The sequence below is a fragment of the Yarrowia lipolytica genome, chromosome 1E, assembly GCF_001761485.1.
Source record: "Yarrowia lipolytica chromosome 1E, complete sequence".
NCBI classification, from domain to species: Eukaryota; Fungi; Ascomycota; class Dipodascomycetes; order Dipodascales; genus Yarrowia; species Yarrowia lipolytica.
In genome coordinates, this window is record NC_090774.1 from 3726061 (window position 1) to 3742329 (window position 16269).

A 16269-nucleotide genomic window follows, 5' to 3' on the forward strand; every position below is an offset into this window, starting at 1 on the left:
CCCTTCTCACTGCTGCTCACCACGTCATCACGCACCACGCACCACCACCTTGGATCTCCATCACTCACCCCATGCAACGTCTCCTTACGCCTGTCTCACTCAGCCGTGTCCCGTTGGCCAATGCGGAGGGAGCTTTTCCACCGTGGCTAGGTTCCACCCTTGTGGTTAGTCGGCCGAAAGTTTAGGTTCGATGCGTGGATGGCAGCCGGCTAACAATGTGCTTGAGAAAGCAAAAAATCAAAGGCAAAAACGCTGCGCAGTGAGAAGTAGAAGATTTGAAAAAAGTAGATATATGATCTGTGCCAGTCTTGTTGCTACAAGATCCGACTCACGACGAGCTCGAACATGAAACCTGTCTGTGTGCTGACGCTACTCCTGGTGGCCCTGGCCGCCGCGTCCTGGATGGCCGACACCTGGGCGCTCATGGACGTGCAACGAACACTGACGCCGGCCAACCGACGCCAAAAACACATTCACGGCTGCCTAAAAAAGGTCAAGACCATCGCCCACAAACACAAGGATGACTCGTGCACCCAGTGCAAGAAGCTGGTGGAGTACGGCCACCGGGTGGCCAAGCAGCAGCCGCATCTGGGTCACGATGTCATCAAGAAGCTGTGCAAGACTTACGCAGACTCCAAGCTGTGCGACAAGTACAATCTGGGCGAGGAGGAGAACGACAACGTCTTCAACATGACCTCAACCATTGTTCGGGTTTTGACGCTCATCGATACCTCCAAGGGATCACTCGATGCGCAATACATCTGTGCAAACCACTTTGATGGCGCCTGTGACGCCCCCAAGACCCCCAAGCACGACCTGGAGAAGCTCAAGTGGTTCAAGCCCCGAAGCGAGAAGGAGATTGAAAAGTACCACCGAAAACTCGCTGAAAACACCGAGCATCTGCCGCCCACTTTCAACGTGGTGCATGTTTCCGATTTCCACCTCGATCTGAGATACACCGTGGGTTCCGAGGCCACTTGCAGTCAGGACATGTGCTGCAATATTGAAAACTTCCATGAAGAAGCGCCTCTAAATGATACTGCTCTTTCTGGACACGTAGTGTTGTCTCCTGCCAGAGAACAGGGAGAGTATCAGTGTGACGCTCCGCGACCTCTGGTTAAGTCGTCGCTGGAACATATCAACAAGACCATCAACGAGGTTGGAGACTTTGTCTTCTCTCTCTTTACCGGAGACATGGTAGCCCACAACGCTCCCGAACACAAGACGCTCAACTATACCCTGGAGTCTGAGCTGGCGGTATACAAGTACATGAAGAATAACATTGGTAACCTGCCTGTTTTCTCGTCACTTGGTAATCACGACTCTTACCCCTTTGGACAGCTGTCCCAGGCCTCTACTCGCCATAAGACTGAAGACTGGAACGCCCAGCTCGCTTCTCAGCTCTGGGAAGAGTACGACTGGGTCAACACCACCCAGGATGAGCTCAGCAACTACGCTGGCTACTCCGTGTCACCATACAAGGGCCTCAAGGTGATTTCGCTCAACTCCAACTACTGGTACAAGACCAATCTGTACAACTACTGGGACATTCGAAACCCTGACACTTCTGGAATGCTGCGATTCTTGTCCGACGAGCTCAAATCTGCCGAGAAGCACGGCCAGAGAGCCTGGATCATCGCCCACATTCCGTCTGGAGGTAACTCCAAGAATGCTGTTCCTTGGGCTGGTGAAGTTTTTGCCACCATCACCGAGAGATTCGACTATGTCGTTGCTGGTGTCTTCTTTGGACACACGCATCAGGACAAGTTCAGCGTGCAGTACCGAAAGAAGCACCCCAGACGTCATAAGCATTCTTACAAGGAGAAGCACGCCATCAATGTGGCCTGGTTGGGTCCGTCTGTGACTCCTATTGACGATCTGAACCCTTCTTGGAGATATTATACCATCAACTCGTCCAACTTTGAAGTTCAGGATGCCCACACTTACTACACAGATCTCAAGAGTCTGGATTACAAGTGGGAGCACCTGTACTCGTCACGAGAGACGTACAACACCTTTGGATGGCCCGAAGAGGCTCCCTTGAACGCCACCTTCTGGCACAGAGTTGCTCATCAGATCAAGGACGATCCTGAGGTGCGACAGCTGTACACTGACCTGGAGGCTCGAAACTCGCCGTTTGAGCGAAAGTGCGACTCCCACAAGTGTATCACCAAGCAGTACTGCTATATCACCAGTTGGACTACTGATCGATACGACAAGTGCCGCAAGATTCTGAAGTAGACTGTGGAGGAGAGATATTTATAGAGCTCGAGAGAGAGAGTATTTATTGATTTGTGTATATTGTTTGTGGAGATTGTAATGGCAGTACAGTAGTTGTTTGATAGGGTAAGTATTACAGTAGGTTAATACTTAGATAAGCACTAGTTGACACTCTACACTAAAGATAAGAGCTTCGAATGTCGGTCATAAAGTGGATGGGACGGGTTGAATTGAAAAATATACTTACATCTTTGTAATCCTAGAGTCGAGCTGTTTCCATAGATGATATTCTGATTTTCTAAAGACAAATAATGACCCACTTGTACCAGTATGTACATGGCTCTCCGGATTAGCATTCTATGCCGGGCTGGGTTCTTACTTCTTTCATAACGCAGACCACCTCTAAGGAGTCCCTCGAATGATAGCCACAAAGCGCCAGAGTGTTCCGAAATCGACGGTGGCAATTTTGGAAGCAATAGAAACTGGTCATGGTCACATGCTCACCAGCGGACCCAGTTCAGTGGCAATATTTCGGACTTGTTTGTCCCGTTGTTCCTTCTCTTGTCTTATTCAAAGCCAAATTCGAGAAGGTCCCAATCGGGAACGGCTGAACTCTAAGCGAGGTACAAAGGATTATAGGGGTGACAATGAGGGAGCTAAAACGGGAAATATTTAAGGAAATTACAGCTTTAAAGGAGTCACATGACATTAAAATGTGTTAATAAAAGTCCTGAACATTCAAAATCCTCTTTTTGGCAGCCATAATCTCCATTTTGGAGGCCACTAATCGTCATATTTGCAAAAGTTTGAGCTTAAAAATATTTTTTCCAATTAGACTTTTTTTTCTGCACTTCTTCTCAAAGGTCGCGTGCCGCACTCCTCCCAGCCATCTATATAAAGGCCTTTTATGCCCCTCTAGAACATCAGAAGCGTCCAGTCTCTGGGTAGTAACATACACAGGACCTCGGAGCCTTCTCGAGAGTGCACGCTCAGTCAGATGTCTGGTTTGCTACCATGATACTGCTGCGGCAGTGTTCAGTCAGCAAGAGCTGTATTCCAAGAGTGATGACGTTCTTTCTCTTTGAAAGTGCATGAGCCTTGAGATGGTCCTTTGGACCCAGCCACCTGGTCAAGTGTTGAAAAATACCACCTTGGAACAATTTACTTTTCCATGAGTCCAGTCGCGAGTTCACCCAGTGTGTCTCCGTGCCTTGTGCCACCAGTTGGTCACATGTGCAGCCGCCAGGTTTTGTGCTTTCATGCCCTGACAACTTTTTTTGCACCGCAAGGTGTCGCAGTAAGAGCCTTGAGCTATACGCCAGGAGCCGTGCAAACAGCAATAAGCGCCTACCAGGTAGGCCATGCTGGACCAGCCCGAGCTGTGAGAGCTACATGCCATGCCTGAGCCATCTGCTAGATGAAGGTCATTGAGAGATAAGTGCAATGCTAAGTCCATGCAATCTCGAGCTAGAGCAAAGTGCCATAGGGCCATGCCTATGCTAACAAAGCAGTGAGTGCCATTGAGCCATGCTACGCCCGAGCAAAGTGCCCAGAGCCATGCCAGTGCGAGCCAGAGCGAGTGAAATACCGCCAGAGCAGCCGGAGCGAGCGAAAGCAGCCCGAGCATACCGCGCTACACGCGTGACAGTGTCGACCCGATCAAAAGGGCCCGCTGTGTGAGGATGTACGCTGTCGAACCTGAACAAGGATGTACACAAGCAGAACCTCATTGTATAGATTGGAGGATTAGGACGAAAGATCCGAACCTCCGGGGATAATACATTATGGACCAAAGAGTCCCTCCCGAATTTTGTGTATTGTAGTAGTTGATAGTATTGGTATGCCAAGTTTAGTTGGAGAGTAGCGACTAACTTAACTACAGCTGAAGGCTTTTCTACGCCAGGAAGAGGAAGTCCTTATACTGAACTGCTCCAGGGATGTCTCCGGCTATTTCAACCACATTGGACTCGTCAGTGTAGTGTGAGCAATTGTTGTATGCGATGTTCTGAAGGCGTTTGACCTCGTGTGACCAATTACACCAGTGGAGTCCGGTTTGGTTCAGAAGCGAGTGAAACTTTCTCTAGCTGTGCACAACTTCAACAGAGTACTGTGAGGTATCCCATAGACACCTTGCACAATCCACTTGCTACTTGCTGTCTCTTGAGCACTCCGAAACGTGATCTCACCTGTTGCTAGCTGCAGCTGGAGCTTCTTCCCTTGAAGTGAGGTTTGTCGAGAGCGGAGACGGCGGTTCTCCGCACACACAGTCGAGTGAAAGAACACGATAGGAACATGCGATTCTCTTACAAGTGCCTGACAGTCTGAAAACATAAGTGGGTTTGGTTGTACTGAAGTTTTCATCCTTCAGAAACTCTTCATGTATCAAATACTCATACTTGTACTCTAGGCAGGGTCCAACGTTATCAACATCATAGAACCTCCTGCATGTCGATCTCCAGTGACTCTTGATGCCTGTGTTTTGCTGCTGAGTAAGTATGTACAGTGTAGTATCTAACATACGTATTCTCTCTATGGAGAACCGGAAATATCGTGCTTTCCAGACTCTCAGGTTGGTGACCATACGGTCCTGTTTGAGACCAAGCGTCTGTTCACTATGCTAGGCGGTAAAAGAACCACTGTCTCAGTTGATCAGCAGATACGACATTCGACTATGACTTTCAGTCTTGAAGCTGGAATGTAGCTCCAGGACTTGTACAATACATCTGATATACCATGTTGGAGATGTCTGTACCGAACAATACTTACACTATTACAACAAATGAACACACATTACTTACAGTATACTAATTATAGTTATAATTAAATGTATGTATATGCAGAAAAAAAATAGTAAATAGCACTTGACAATTTACAAATACAGTACATCAACAAACATTTTTTAGATACAACAATTGACAAATGTCAAACTGCCTATAGAAGAAGAGCGCCAATGGCACCGACAAGAGCAGCGCCGGAAAGAGTGGCGAGGGTGGCTCCATTGACAGCATTCGAGGGGGTGAGGGTGGGGGCGGTAGAGTTGCCTCCAGTGGCGCCGGCGCCAGCAGTGGCAGAGGAAGTGGAGTTAGTGGAGGCGTTAGCAGCCTTACCCCAAACCTGGGCGATCTTGGGCAGAATCTTGTTGCCGGAGGTACCAATGGCGGTCAGATCGGGAACGGGGATGGCAAGAGTGTTGTCCATGAAGTAACCGGGCTCGGAGGCGTTTCGGTACAGACCCTCGGTGGAGACGTTGTGGTTCTGGATCTTGAGCTCATCGGCAACAAACTGGAAGACGTTGGCGTTGACATCGTGTCGTCCAAGATGGGGGAGCTCCCAGTTGGCCTCAACGGTGGCAATGTTGGAGTAATGATCGTAGAAGGTGTTGTCGGTGGTTCCTCGCAGGTGCTCAGGGATGGCTCCACCAAGCAGAACGGCAAAGATGGAGTTGGGCTTCTCGTAGGTCTCGTTCTCATCGAAGGTGATGATGACGAGGTTATCGTTGAAGAAGTCGGTGTTGTTGAGCAGAGGCTTGATCCAGTTGGTCACGTACTGGCCAGAGAAGGAGATATCAGTGTCGTGGCCATCGTTGGTCATGTTGGGGGTGATGAAGGCCCACTGGGGGAGGTCATTGTTCTTGACGTCTTTGTCAAACTCGGTGTAGTTCTTGATGTAACCCAGGTTGTTGGGGTTGGCGACAACGGAGTCGTAGATGATGAGAGGGTTGTGTTTTCGGACGTAGTCAGGAGCGTAGTCGGACTGTCGGGAGTAGTTCATACCCTGGAAGCCAGTGTAAGGCTGGTGCTCCTGGTACTCACCCCAAGAGATGTTCTTGGAGTCGAGCAGGTCGACAACGGTGGACACGTTCTCGGGGACTCGAACAAAGGCATCATCGAAGATACCAAAGTAGTCACCACCAACGGAACCAACGTAGTTGGGCATGGAGGGGTGGGTAAGGGCCCAGTAGTTGGTGAGGGTGATACCCTGCTTCTGGAGCTCGACAAGACCGGGCTCATCCTGAGCCTTCCACTTGTCAGTGTTCTCGAGCCACACCTGGTAGAACTTGTCAAAGACCTTACCCTTGACAACGGGCTTGTCCTTGAACGAGTTGGAGACGGCGGTCTCGGCAGCCTTGGCGATCTCGGTGGCCTTGGGGTCAATGGTAGAGAAAGAGGCGGCTCGGGTGGCCTTGGAAACGATCTCATCGTAGGCAATGTAGTCGTTGGAGGCGGTGGTCTGGGCAGACACACCGGCCACAATGGCAAAGAGGATGGTAGGAGCAAAGAGCATAGCGAGTGTAAGATGTTGCTTGGCCCTTCAGAGGCTAGACTCCCCGGTGTTTATATACATGTTGAAGCGAGGACAAGATCGTGATCCACGTGTTTCAAGACCCCCATCTGTAGAGCTAGTCAGTAGACACTAGGTTGGCCGATTGCCGCTCAGAGGCATTACTAGCGTCGTGAGAAAGGTTGAGACTAACCTTGGAGAAGCTTAGTGGACTTGGCGGTTGGATCTCTCTGGGGGTCATGGCTCAATTATGCCCGTTGATTGGTTCTCACATTGTTAAGCATGGGGAATGAGACAGACACTGAGACCCAGTGAAGTAATAGGCCACGGAAGATCGGGGGTCGAAATATGGCGAGGTTAGAGAAATAAGCCCCTGTTAGCAAATAGAAACTCATATAAGCAGTTCCCTTATGGCAATTATACGAACGAGAGAGGTTGTGGGTCGAACATTTGACTGTCTATGATGTACGGAACGACTTATCCAGTCTTGGCTCGAGTCTGTCGTCGTGCTTGATGGCTTGATGTCATTCTGAGCCCACTATCATCATTTCGCCGAGACAAAGAGTAGAGCCATTTGTTTTCTTGGCCGTCGCTGTCTTGTTCGCAAACACAGGGGTTTCCGGAGCCCAAAGTTTGGTTGGTGCCATAACGGGCCATGTGCGCTTGCACGGCTCCTTTTGAGTAAAGTTAGAGGGGCTCAACAGGTTCAAGATTTGACAGCCATCGCGGCTACGAGTCGGGGCTCTGTGAGCGACTTCTTGTTTGTCGTTCGTTTCTTTTTGTTGTTGACCCAATGCGGGGTCGTATGTTACGACTCGTCATATTGCAAATTTCATCTCATCCCTTGGCATTGCAGCTTGGCTTGGCATGAATCAGTCTTGTCCAAGCGACGTATCTTGGAACCCAAAAGCACACTTAAACCGCACACTAAATAAACGGTATAAATTGGACCCAAAGGGGGCATGTCACTGGCCAATCAGATGGGTTCCAATGTCATGCAGCAGGTTGTGGATGTCGGCGTTGTACTCGTATAGTATGTAAATACGCCTCTACTGAAAGACTACAGTAGGAACTAGCTTAGCTACTTGTGGGTCAACGTCCACAGCGCGTCTACCATGTCTTACGATAACACGTGCTTCGGTGGACACACACTGAGGCCATGTCTTTTCCACACAGATTGTCCATCGAGAAGAATTGCTTTTTTTGCCCTATGCTCAGTCAACAACATTAACCACCCCAAATAAAAGCGCTTTAGTTGCAACACTGTAACTGTGTTTGAAAAGCCGGGGGTGTCGATCAACAAACCATCAGTGGATGGATTATCTTTTTCCGGCACTAATCTCTCGTCTAACTGCAGTTCCTGTGTAACCGCCGTTGTATGCATGTATTACTTGTATTAGTCTAGTCCCTGCGGATATATACTGATGATACTGACCTTTGAACCAGTGACTTTAGCTACAGCGTAGACATGTCTCTACAAGTACTGTAGTTGTAATCACACTCAGATTCAAAGGAGCGTTTTAAGATCAGTAAACATCTATCCTTCTGGGGTTATTGGTTTCGTTCTTCGGAAAATAAACAAGGAGATACAAGTGTACACAGACTTTTCAAGTGGTACAGACACTAGCGGAGCCGCCGATGCAACCAGGCGGAAAATACACACAGCCCACTAAAAAAAAAAATTAGCAGTATTTGTAGATCAGTTCCAGAGGATTCACGGCAGTGGAATAGTTTCGGAAGACTCCAAAAGACTCGAAAATGCAGCCATCATCGTAAACTCAATCACACCATCAGATACCGAGCGTGTCGCACGTGTTTTCAGTACAAGTACCGTACAATTACTCCTACAGTAGTATAAGTAGTCTTTCACGGCGCCCAACCCGTTATAGTCCCGGTGAACTTCGTTTGAACCACAAGGACATGGCGACAAAGAGAGCGGAAAAGAGTGGTGGTAAACAAGGCGTGGTTGTTTCGTTTCGTTCGCCACAAGCACCAATCCGTTTTGGTGCTAATACGGGCTGAATTTGGACGTGAGGGGGAGGTTACGTTATACCGACAGACTCGATATTGGACGTATAGACTGTATGGACTTAGTCGTTGTTGCATCTTTACTACATACTTCATCAGCTAGGACTCTAGACCGATTCCGCATCAAGAATTGGTAAGGGTATAGATTCATCTACAGCAGCTGATCCCATATGGCTATCAGATAAAATCGGTACCAGTCTATGTAAGGCTGCCCGTTAGAGCTGTTACAAGATGATGTTATGTTGAACTACATACACACTGGACGGTCTGTGAGTACAATGGAAGGTGCAAGTTCTCAATTACATTCTCCGAGTTTGAAATACAACATATTTCTTGTTTTCTGGTCCATATCGCTCGTGCAGACGCAAAGCAATGGTTCAACGGTTAGCCAGCTAATGCAGGCTGTCCACTGACGCACTCATACTTATTGTAAAGTATCAGTACGCTGGTATGCACTTGTGCAGTAGCTAGTGGGTGTGTACACTCTGCTAGTTCGGGTATGTTGGCCTGTAGTTCTTCCAAAGTCGGTTCAAATACGTACTGCGGTGTAATATATCACTCCATCTAGACTCCACCATCTTCTTCTAATCTAATCAATGCATCTATTATTAAATCCTCCACGAAGCCGCTATTTAACATCCACCTTATTAATCAAGTCTCCTCCGATTCGCTTGATCTCGCTAATAATACCCTCCTGGTCAAGAGTCACCTTGGAGCCATCGGGAACGGTGGCGTACTCCAAGTTGACACGGAACTTCCGGGGCTCCTTGGCCTCAGGGAGCCACATTCCGGCAATAACTCCAGAATCCATGGCCAGAACGTCCGAGAAGAAGAGACAGGCTCCAGCATAGGTGTTGGAGATTTCATCGTAGAACCGACGCGCCTCGTTGCAAGAGTTGGCAACCACTCCGTCGTCATTAGGGAAGGTTCCCTTGACAATGGCCTGCAGATTCTTATACTTCGAGGTCTTCTTGGGCACCTGGTCCTTTCGCAGCTTGATGGTAAAGTCGTAGGGAGCCAGAGAGGTGCTGAAGAGCGACTCAAACTGCCCGTCGGTATCGATTACCTGCTTGGCAGCCTTGGCCAGCGCTGTGAGACGACCAGAAAGCATGATTCCGGCCCCCTCGTGCTTGGGAGCAGACCACAGAGCTCCGTCCTCGACCTTGGTTCGGGTGGTGGCCACAAATAAAGGCACTCGAAGAGCAGGGTCCAGGTGACGATGTTTGGCGAAGGCAGCGGTCATCTGCGCATGCACAGCAGAGTCGGTGGTGGTTCCAGTCACGTCCGAAAGATTTTCCTGCACAGCCAGTTCTCGGGAAGGATCGGGATGCACCTCCACATCGAGCAGTAGAGGGTTCTCCTTCCAGTTCCAACGCGCCAGGAACGCAATGACTCGGTTGAAGGCACACGAGATGCTCTGAGGAGGCACGTAGGGTGCCGAAGACACGAAGGGCTGCAGAGCAATGAGCTCCCACAGCTCCTGGGGGAAGGCGGCAGTCATAAAGTGGGCGTCCAGCCAGGCCTTTACCAGTCGCACGGTGGCTCCGTACAGAGGATATCGGGTGGTCATGGTGGTTATGAGCCGGGTGTGGTTAGGGGCGTCATTGAACTGTCGGAAGGCGAGGTGTCGAAGAGCAGCGTTGGCGTTATCTTTGACGAAATGTTTGACCAGCAGTTCGTCAGTCTCGGTGATAATGTGCAGTCTGAATCCGAATCCCTCCGGCGTCAGAACAAGAGCAAACGCTTGCTTGTCGTTGAAACCAACAATGACTCGATATCCCTGGTCTGCCAGCTTCTTTCGCATATCCAGCAAAAAGGCCAGCTTGGTCTTCTCCATAGCCTCAATCTCTTCGGGCCATCGAGACGAGCTCTCAAACTGGACAATTGCGTCGCAGAAAAAGTCGCCGTTGAGCTCGAAGGGCAGAGCAGGCGACACATCGGTCGACCGAAGAGCCGAAGAGGCGGGAAGAATGTTCTTGACCACCAGAGGCAGCTCGATTCGATTGACGGCAGCAGTGAGATTGACAAGAGCCTCGGAGATGAGCTTGGAATGGGCGTCGGTCACCTCCGTGATCATGGTCTGGTAGTTGTCGGAAGACAGGTACAGATCAGCCAGACACGAGGGAGACACATGGTTCTCCAGCACAAACCGAATGATCTGAGAAGTCACGAGTCCTCGACCGTTCCACACGGTGGTCTCCTTAATAGAGCCGTCAGCGAACCGTCGAAGCTCGGCCTTGTCGCCCCAGAAATCTCGGAAAGCTTCACAGGCCTCGGCATCGTCGTTGGCGGGTCCATGAGTGACAGTTCTGTTGCAGTCGGCAGTGAAAAGCAATCCCACAGACACCTCGCCAGTGGTGGAGGTCTCGAACTTGGCATCAATGTCCCAGGCTTGGCCAGTCTCCATGGAGACAGACACACAGGCGACTCGGTCATCCAGACCCTGTTTCAGAACAGCGTAGACATTGTTGGCGAAGAAGTTGCCAAATGACGAGAACTGCACTTTTTTGGATCCAGTGAAAGGATGGCCCTCAATCTCAGTCACGGGGACACGCACAACCTCGTCGAAATACAGCTTGGGCTCGGCAATGTATCGCAGGAACAGGAGTCCAAATCGGTCCACCGTAGTGTCGCTCAGGAGATCAAAGGAAACTCGAGACTCGTGCTTGATGAGATCATATGCCCAGGGCTGGACCTTGGCGATGATGTTCAGACCAGTATCAGAGTCCAGAACACAGGGCAGTCTGGTATCATTGTCTTCAAAGTGAGCGTCGTTGCTGAGCTCAAGGGCTGAAGAGTAAGTCCAGGTCTGCCGGGTCAGATCCTCAATGGCCAGGAACCGTACCACTCCCTTAAACAGCTGGTATGATGAGTATCCGGCATGCAGCTGCTGCTTGGATCTCAGCAGAGCAGCCATGAGCATTCCAAACTCCATGGCTCCAAAACCTCCCTGGCCCACAGCTCCAGAGAAGCCTCTCTGCCTGAGCCACAGGCTTCCCAGACGCCAGGCAGCCACAAAGGCAGGCACGATCTTGGCGGTCTTCTTCAGGAAGCCGAGGTATCGGGTTGTGGTCATGTCTGCAAGGATAGCAGAGTTGTAAAGGGGGGTGGGGGGTTCTTCTCCGTCCTTGGATCGCAGACAATTTCGGCCAGGGGCCAGTTTCTTGGTGTCAAAGACATCCTCTTCGATGACGGGAAGAATTCGAATGTAGAAGGGCGACTTAGGGCCGAAATCGGTATCGCTTTTGTTGATTCCTCGAAGCACAACCACAGGCCGAATATCGTCATCCAGAGTCTCGTAAGACACGCTGCAGTCGAGCTCCTTTTTCAGAGCAGCAGCCAGAACAGTCAGATAAAAGGCCCTTTTGTGAAGGTACCGGTTGTTGAGGAAGTCCTTTTCCTGAAACAATTCTCGAGGCATAGTGACGGAAACATCCACAGCCACACGCTCCTTTCCAGGCAGTCGGTTGACACTACCCAGAGCAAAAGATCCCACCACATTCACATCTGAAGGCTTGGCAAAAGCAAATTTGTACTGAGTCTTGTCACTGGGTCGGTTCCAGGGGATCTCCACCTGCTGGGAAGAAGCCCACTTGCTAGCTCTGGACACATCGAAGGGACCAGCCTTGGGGATCTCGGCGATGATCGAATGGACCCGATGGAGCATTTTGCCAATTCGCTTGGTGTGTTTCTCATCCACGTCCAGCTCCTTTAGCAGCTCGTCAATCTGCATCTTGAAGATGTTACTCTTGAAGAGTTCAGCAGCCTCCTTTGCAGCCTTGATTTCCGCTGCAGAAAGCTGCAATTTGGCCTTCTTTTTCGACACTCGGCCTGGTTTCTCCTCGTGTTCATTGTCCGAGATCTCCTCCTCCTTGTCCGAGAACTTGTCTTCGTCTGAGTCGTCATCAGCCCCGGAATCGTCTTCGGAATCGTCCTCTGAGTCGTCGTCTTCGCTCTCCAGGTCGGCGAGAGAGGTGATTTCGGGCTTGGCCTCGGATTTCACCTTTTTACTCTGGCTCTCATGCTGAGAAGCCTTGGATAGAGGTCGCTTGACTCCCATGATTGTGTTGTGTAGTATGCGTTTGAAAATAATCCATATCATGCATGAAATAATTTTTATAAGGTTCGGGTTAGGGAGTAAGCCCAAGACTTGAAACGTGACGGGCTGAGATTGATCTTGCAATGGAGAGGCAACGAAGCGACGAGACGGAATTTCTTTGGGGCTCTTGGTGTGCTTAGTCAGTATACTGGTCTCATTTTCTCACTTTTCATACACACACACACACACACACACACACACACACACACAAGAAAAGACACTGACACGTCTCGAACTGGGGATGTCCCCATACAGAGTTTAAACAATTCTTTCCACTAAATAGTTCCATACTTAGTCCACACAGTTGAAGACATGGAACTCTATTTGTGGGTCCCCTCATATCACTCAAGGAGACATTTAGGAGACAGTTAAAAGTGTTCCATACAAGTAATAGCTATCAATGTATATATTTGTCTCTGTTTTATCCCGTCTGTATTTCCCCCTCTTCACCCCACCTCTTGTTACTACAACCACCATCGTTTGCCACCCCAGTTTAACTTCAGCCCACATCACATCAATCAACCCACATAGAGTCAAGACATGACACCAAAACCTCCTCCAACAAAACACAACTCAGCACAACACACCACCACAACCATGAAGCTACATACAGTCACGTCTCTGGGGGAGTTTGACAAGGTGCTCAAGTCCGAGCTAGTCATTGTCGATTTCTTCGCAGAATGGTGCGGACCCTGCAAGGTGATTTCACCCTTTGTCGAGACCCTCCAGTCCGACTACAACCAGGTGCTATTTGCAAAGGTCGACGTGGATCAGGGCAAGGACATTGCTGCCAAGTACACCGTGTCTTCCATGCCCACTTTTGTGTACTTCCACAAGGGCAAGGAGGTCAATCGGGTCGTTGGAGCTGACAGAGCCGGAATTACTACTGGTCTGGATCAGTTGGTTTCCCTGAACCCTGCAGCCGTCAAGTCCCTTCCTGGAGCAGGAGGCGCCGACTCTGAGGATGCTGGCTCCACTGTCAACTCGACTGACAACTCTGCCATCGCAGCTTTTGTGCCCAAGAACATGGAGATTCTCAACTCTGGTATTGACTTCACCTCGACCGAGGCTCTCAACATTGCAAACAACGGCGACGTGCGAAACGTGCTGACCAACGGGCTGTCGGGCGATCAGGAGTTTGTCTCCGATACAGACTCGCAGATGCTGCTCAACGTGCAGCTGCAGAACAACGCCAAGATCCAGACGATTCTGCTCAAGAAGCCCGCCGTCAGTGGTGACAACCAGATCCCCTCGCATATCAAGGTGTGGGCCAACCATCCCAACCTGTCGTTCGACGACACCCAGTCGATCGAGGCCCAGCATGTCGGAGATGTGGTTTTTGATGGTGAGTGGGCCGAGATCAAGCTCAGATACGTGCGGTTCCAGAACGTGTCGACCATCTCCATGCTCATTGAGGGAGAGGACGAGGACGAGTGCACTAATTTGGATAGAGTGGTGCTCATTGGATCAAGCGGCGAGGCTCGAAGCGGAAAGCTCGAGAAGATGCAGGATTAGGCGGCATGGTGAATGGGTTTGAACCAGTTAATGTATATCGAGTATGTGCGACCCAAGCACATTGGTTAATGACATCGTAGATGTATCGTAGATGATTGTATGGTGTTGGTGTAGCTAGTATATACTATAGATGTTGAAACTGTACAGAGCCATGAGACAGTTATGACATATCGAAGCATGTCTGGAAAGCAAAGTAGAGAACTATTAACGAGTAGCTGAATCTCAATTGAATCATCGACTGGTAGCATTATACAATACAAGTACCAACTACTTAGACTGAAATCTTTAATCATCTCACTCTCTCCTCTAATAAATACTATATACAATATTCTGTTGTCCTTTGACAAGTTTTCACCCCTCTACTCCCAAGTAAACCTCTCCCCTGAGGAAACGCCTTCCAGTTCTGTCTGAGAGTCGTGAGTAGGACATCCCTTACACTGACAGCCGTCTCCACAACCGCACTGGCCAGGAATCGAACATGTGGGTGCAAAGTACATGTCGAAGAACTCCTCTGGCGTGAGTCTGTCTTCCGGCCCCGAGTCTGCCGAAACATGAGGCTGGGCAGGCTCCTGGGGTGTCTCTCCTTTCCACATTTGCGAGAACGACGGGTCGATTTGGCCAAGCATGGGCGAATTGGCGTTGGTCTGGGACATTTGGATCTGTACCTCCTGGTTTGGGGTCTGAACCTGGGTCTGAACCTGTGGCATAGTCTGTGCTTGCGTCATAACCTGAACATTTTGGCCCTGAGGAACTCCCTGTGCCATGCTCTGTCCTTGAACACCCTGAGGAATGCTCTGACCCGGAAGACTCTGGCCTGGAAGACTCTGGCCTGGAAGACTCTGGCCTGGAAGACCCAGCTGAATACCATGTCCGTGTCCATTCACCCCATTCATACCGTGACCCTCAGACTGAACCTGGACTGTATGGCCAGCATAGTATGCCGAGTTGTACATGTACGACGGCTGCTGGTAATAACTGTTGTAGTGGTACCCGTTGACCTGTCCCTGGGTCTGACCCTGGCCCTGTATCACACCCGGTCCCTGGTAAATGGTGTTGACTCCAGGCAGAGCTTGTGTCGAGTTTTGGCTGTGGTTGATATGTGCAGCAGCAGGACTGGGGTTCATGGGGCTACTGCTGTTCACGTGACTATTATTACCCACATGACTGCTGGCCACATGCCCTCCATTTCCATGCATACGACTCGGAAGACTCTCCTCTTCCTTCTTGACCTTATTCCCACTGCAGCATCCGTTAGAAGCCGGCTTCTCCTCCTTACTGCAACAGGACGACTTCTGCTTCAGTCTGTCAAAGTACTCTTCGGGCTCCAGGCCTGAGGCAGCACATGTGCAGTTTCCGCTGGGATTCTCCTTGAGAAACTGGTTCACTGGCGTGTCCAACACAGTCACCTTTCCGTTTGAAGTGTCGATAATCTTTTTGGAGTGCGCTCCGATTCGAATGATTCCCACACTCTTGGTGGTCTTCTTGAGCGCCGAACTGCCAGGCTTTTTGTCCTCCTCCTTGATTCCAGCCACCGAGTGCTCGGGAACAAGCACAGCAGTCATTCCACACGAGCAGGTGGGCTCGGCGATAACTGCGAGACGGTGTTGACAGGCATGGTTTGGCCGTCCTCTTCTTCGAACTTGCACCAGAGGTCGGTTAGTATGGTCACAGGTGGAACTCCGATGACCGCGGATGCAGTTGAGACACGCGTACTTTTCGCCCTGGACGAGAATCATGTTGGTTGAGTGTGTCTAAAGACGTGATAGTTCGTGTACTATCATTAGTTTGGAGAGGAAGAGATATTGGAGTCGGAAAAGTTTATTGTAAATAAGGTTGCCTCACTCGGAAATGCATGACAAAGGCGGAGATTCTCTAGTCAAGTAGACACTGGGCATAGATAAGGTTGGGGGGATACGGGAGATGAGCAGGGACGACGAACTCACGTGACAGCTAAACTAGGGGACCTTTTCCTAGTCGGGCGCCTCATTTAGGAGCCCCATCAGCCTCCCCCTACCTCCCAAACCACCTCTCGTCTCGACAAACCTAAATAACAAGCAATCCTGCATCCGTGAGCAAATTGAACGTCACGTGACCAAATATGCAGGTGGCGGTATACAGGGTGATTA

The 16269-nt window shown here is 50.1% G+C and overlaps 6 protein-coding genes across 6 annotated transcripts; 2 read left to right on the forward strand and 4 right to left on the reverse strand.

Annotated features, from left to right (window-relative positions):
* Nucleotides 1-345: 345 nt before the first annotated feature.
* On the forward strand, nt 346-2241 carry YALI1_E37264g (uncharacterized protein; the record flags this gene model as incomplete). Its single annotated transcript, XM_504644.3, has 1 exon — nt 346-2241. The coding sequence occupies one exon, from the start codon at nt 346-348 to the stop codon at nt 2239-2241; it is 1896 nt and encodes a 631-aa protein (XP_504644.1).
* A 968-nt stretch (nt 2242-3209) lies between these two features.
* On the reverse strand, nt 3210-3676 carry YALI1_E37295g (uncharacterized protein; the record flags this gene model as incomplete). Its single annotated transcript, XM_068283170.1, has 2 exons — nt 3210-3484; nt 3538-3676. The coding sequence occupies 2 exons, from the start codon at nt 3674-3676 to the stop codon at nt 3210-3212; spliced, it is 414 nt and encodes a 137-aa protein (XP_068139271.1).
* Nucleotides 3677-5151: 1475 nt separating this feature from the next.
* Nucleotides 5152-6504, reverse strand: YALI1_E37325g (uncharacterized protein; the record flags this gene model as incomplete). Its single annotated transcript, XM_504645.2, has 1 exon — nt 5152-6504. The coding sequence occupies one exon, from the start codon at nt 6502-6504 to the stop codon at nt 5152-5154; it is 1353 nt and encodes a 450-aa protein (XP_504645.2).
* Nucleotides 6505-9157: 2653 nt separating this feature from the next.
* On the reverse strand, nt 9158-12631 carry YALI1_E37387g (uncharacterized protein; the record flags this gene model as incomplete). Its single annotated transcript, XM_504646.3, has 1 exon — nt 9158-12631. One exon carries the CDS (start codon nt 12629-12631, stop codon nt 9158-9160), a length of 3474 nt encoding a protein of 1157 aa, XP_504646.3.
* Nucleotides 12632-13168: 537 nt separating this feature from the next.
* Nucleotides 13169-14143, forward strand: YALI1_E37392g (uncharacterized protein; the record flags this gene model as incomplete). The annotated part of the gene is made up of 1 exon (XM_504647.3): nt 13169-14143. The coding sequence occupies one exon, from the start codon at nt 13169-13171 to the stop codon at nt 14141-14143; it is 975 nt and encodes a 324-aa protein (XP_504647.3).
* Nucleotides 14144-14502: 359 nt separating this feature from the next.
* On the reverse strand, nt 14503-15879 carry YALI1_E37419g (uncharacterized protein; the record flags this gene model as incomplete). Its single annotated transcript, XM_504648.1, has 1 exon — nt 14503-15879. The coding sequence occupies one exon, from the start codon at nt 15877-15879 to the stop codon at nt 14503-14505; it is 1377 nt and encodes a 458-aa protein (XP_504648.1).
* Nucleotides 15880-16269: the final 390 nt, after the last annotated feature.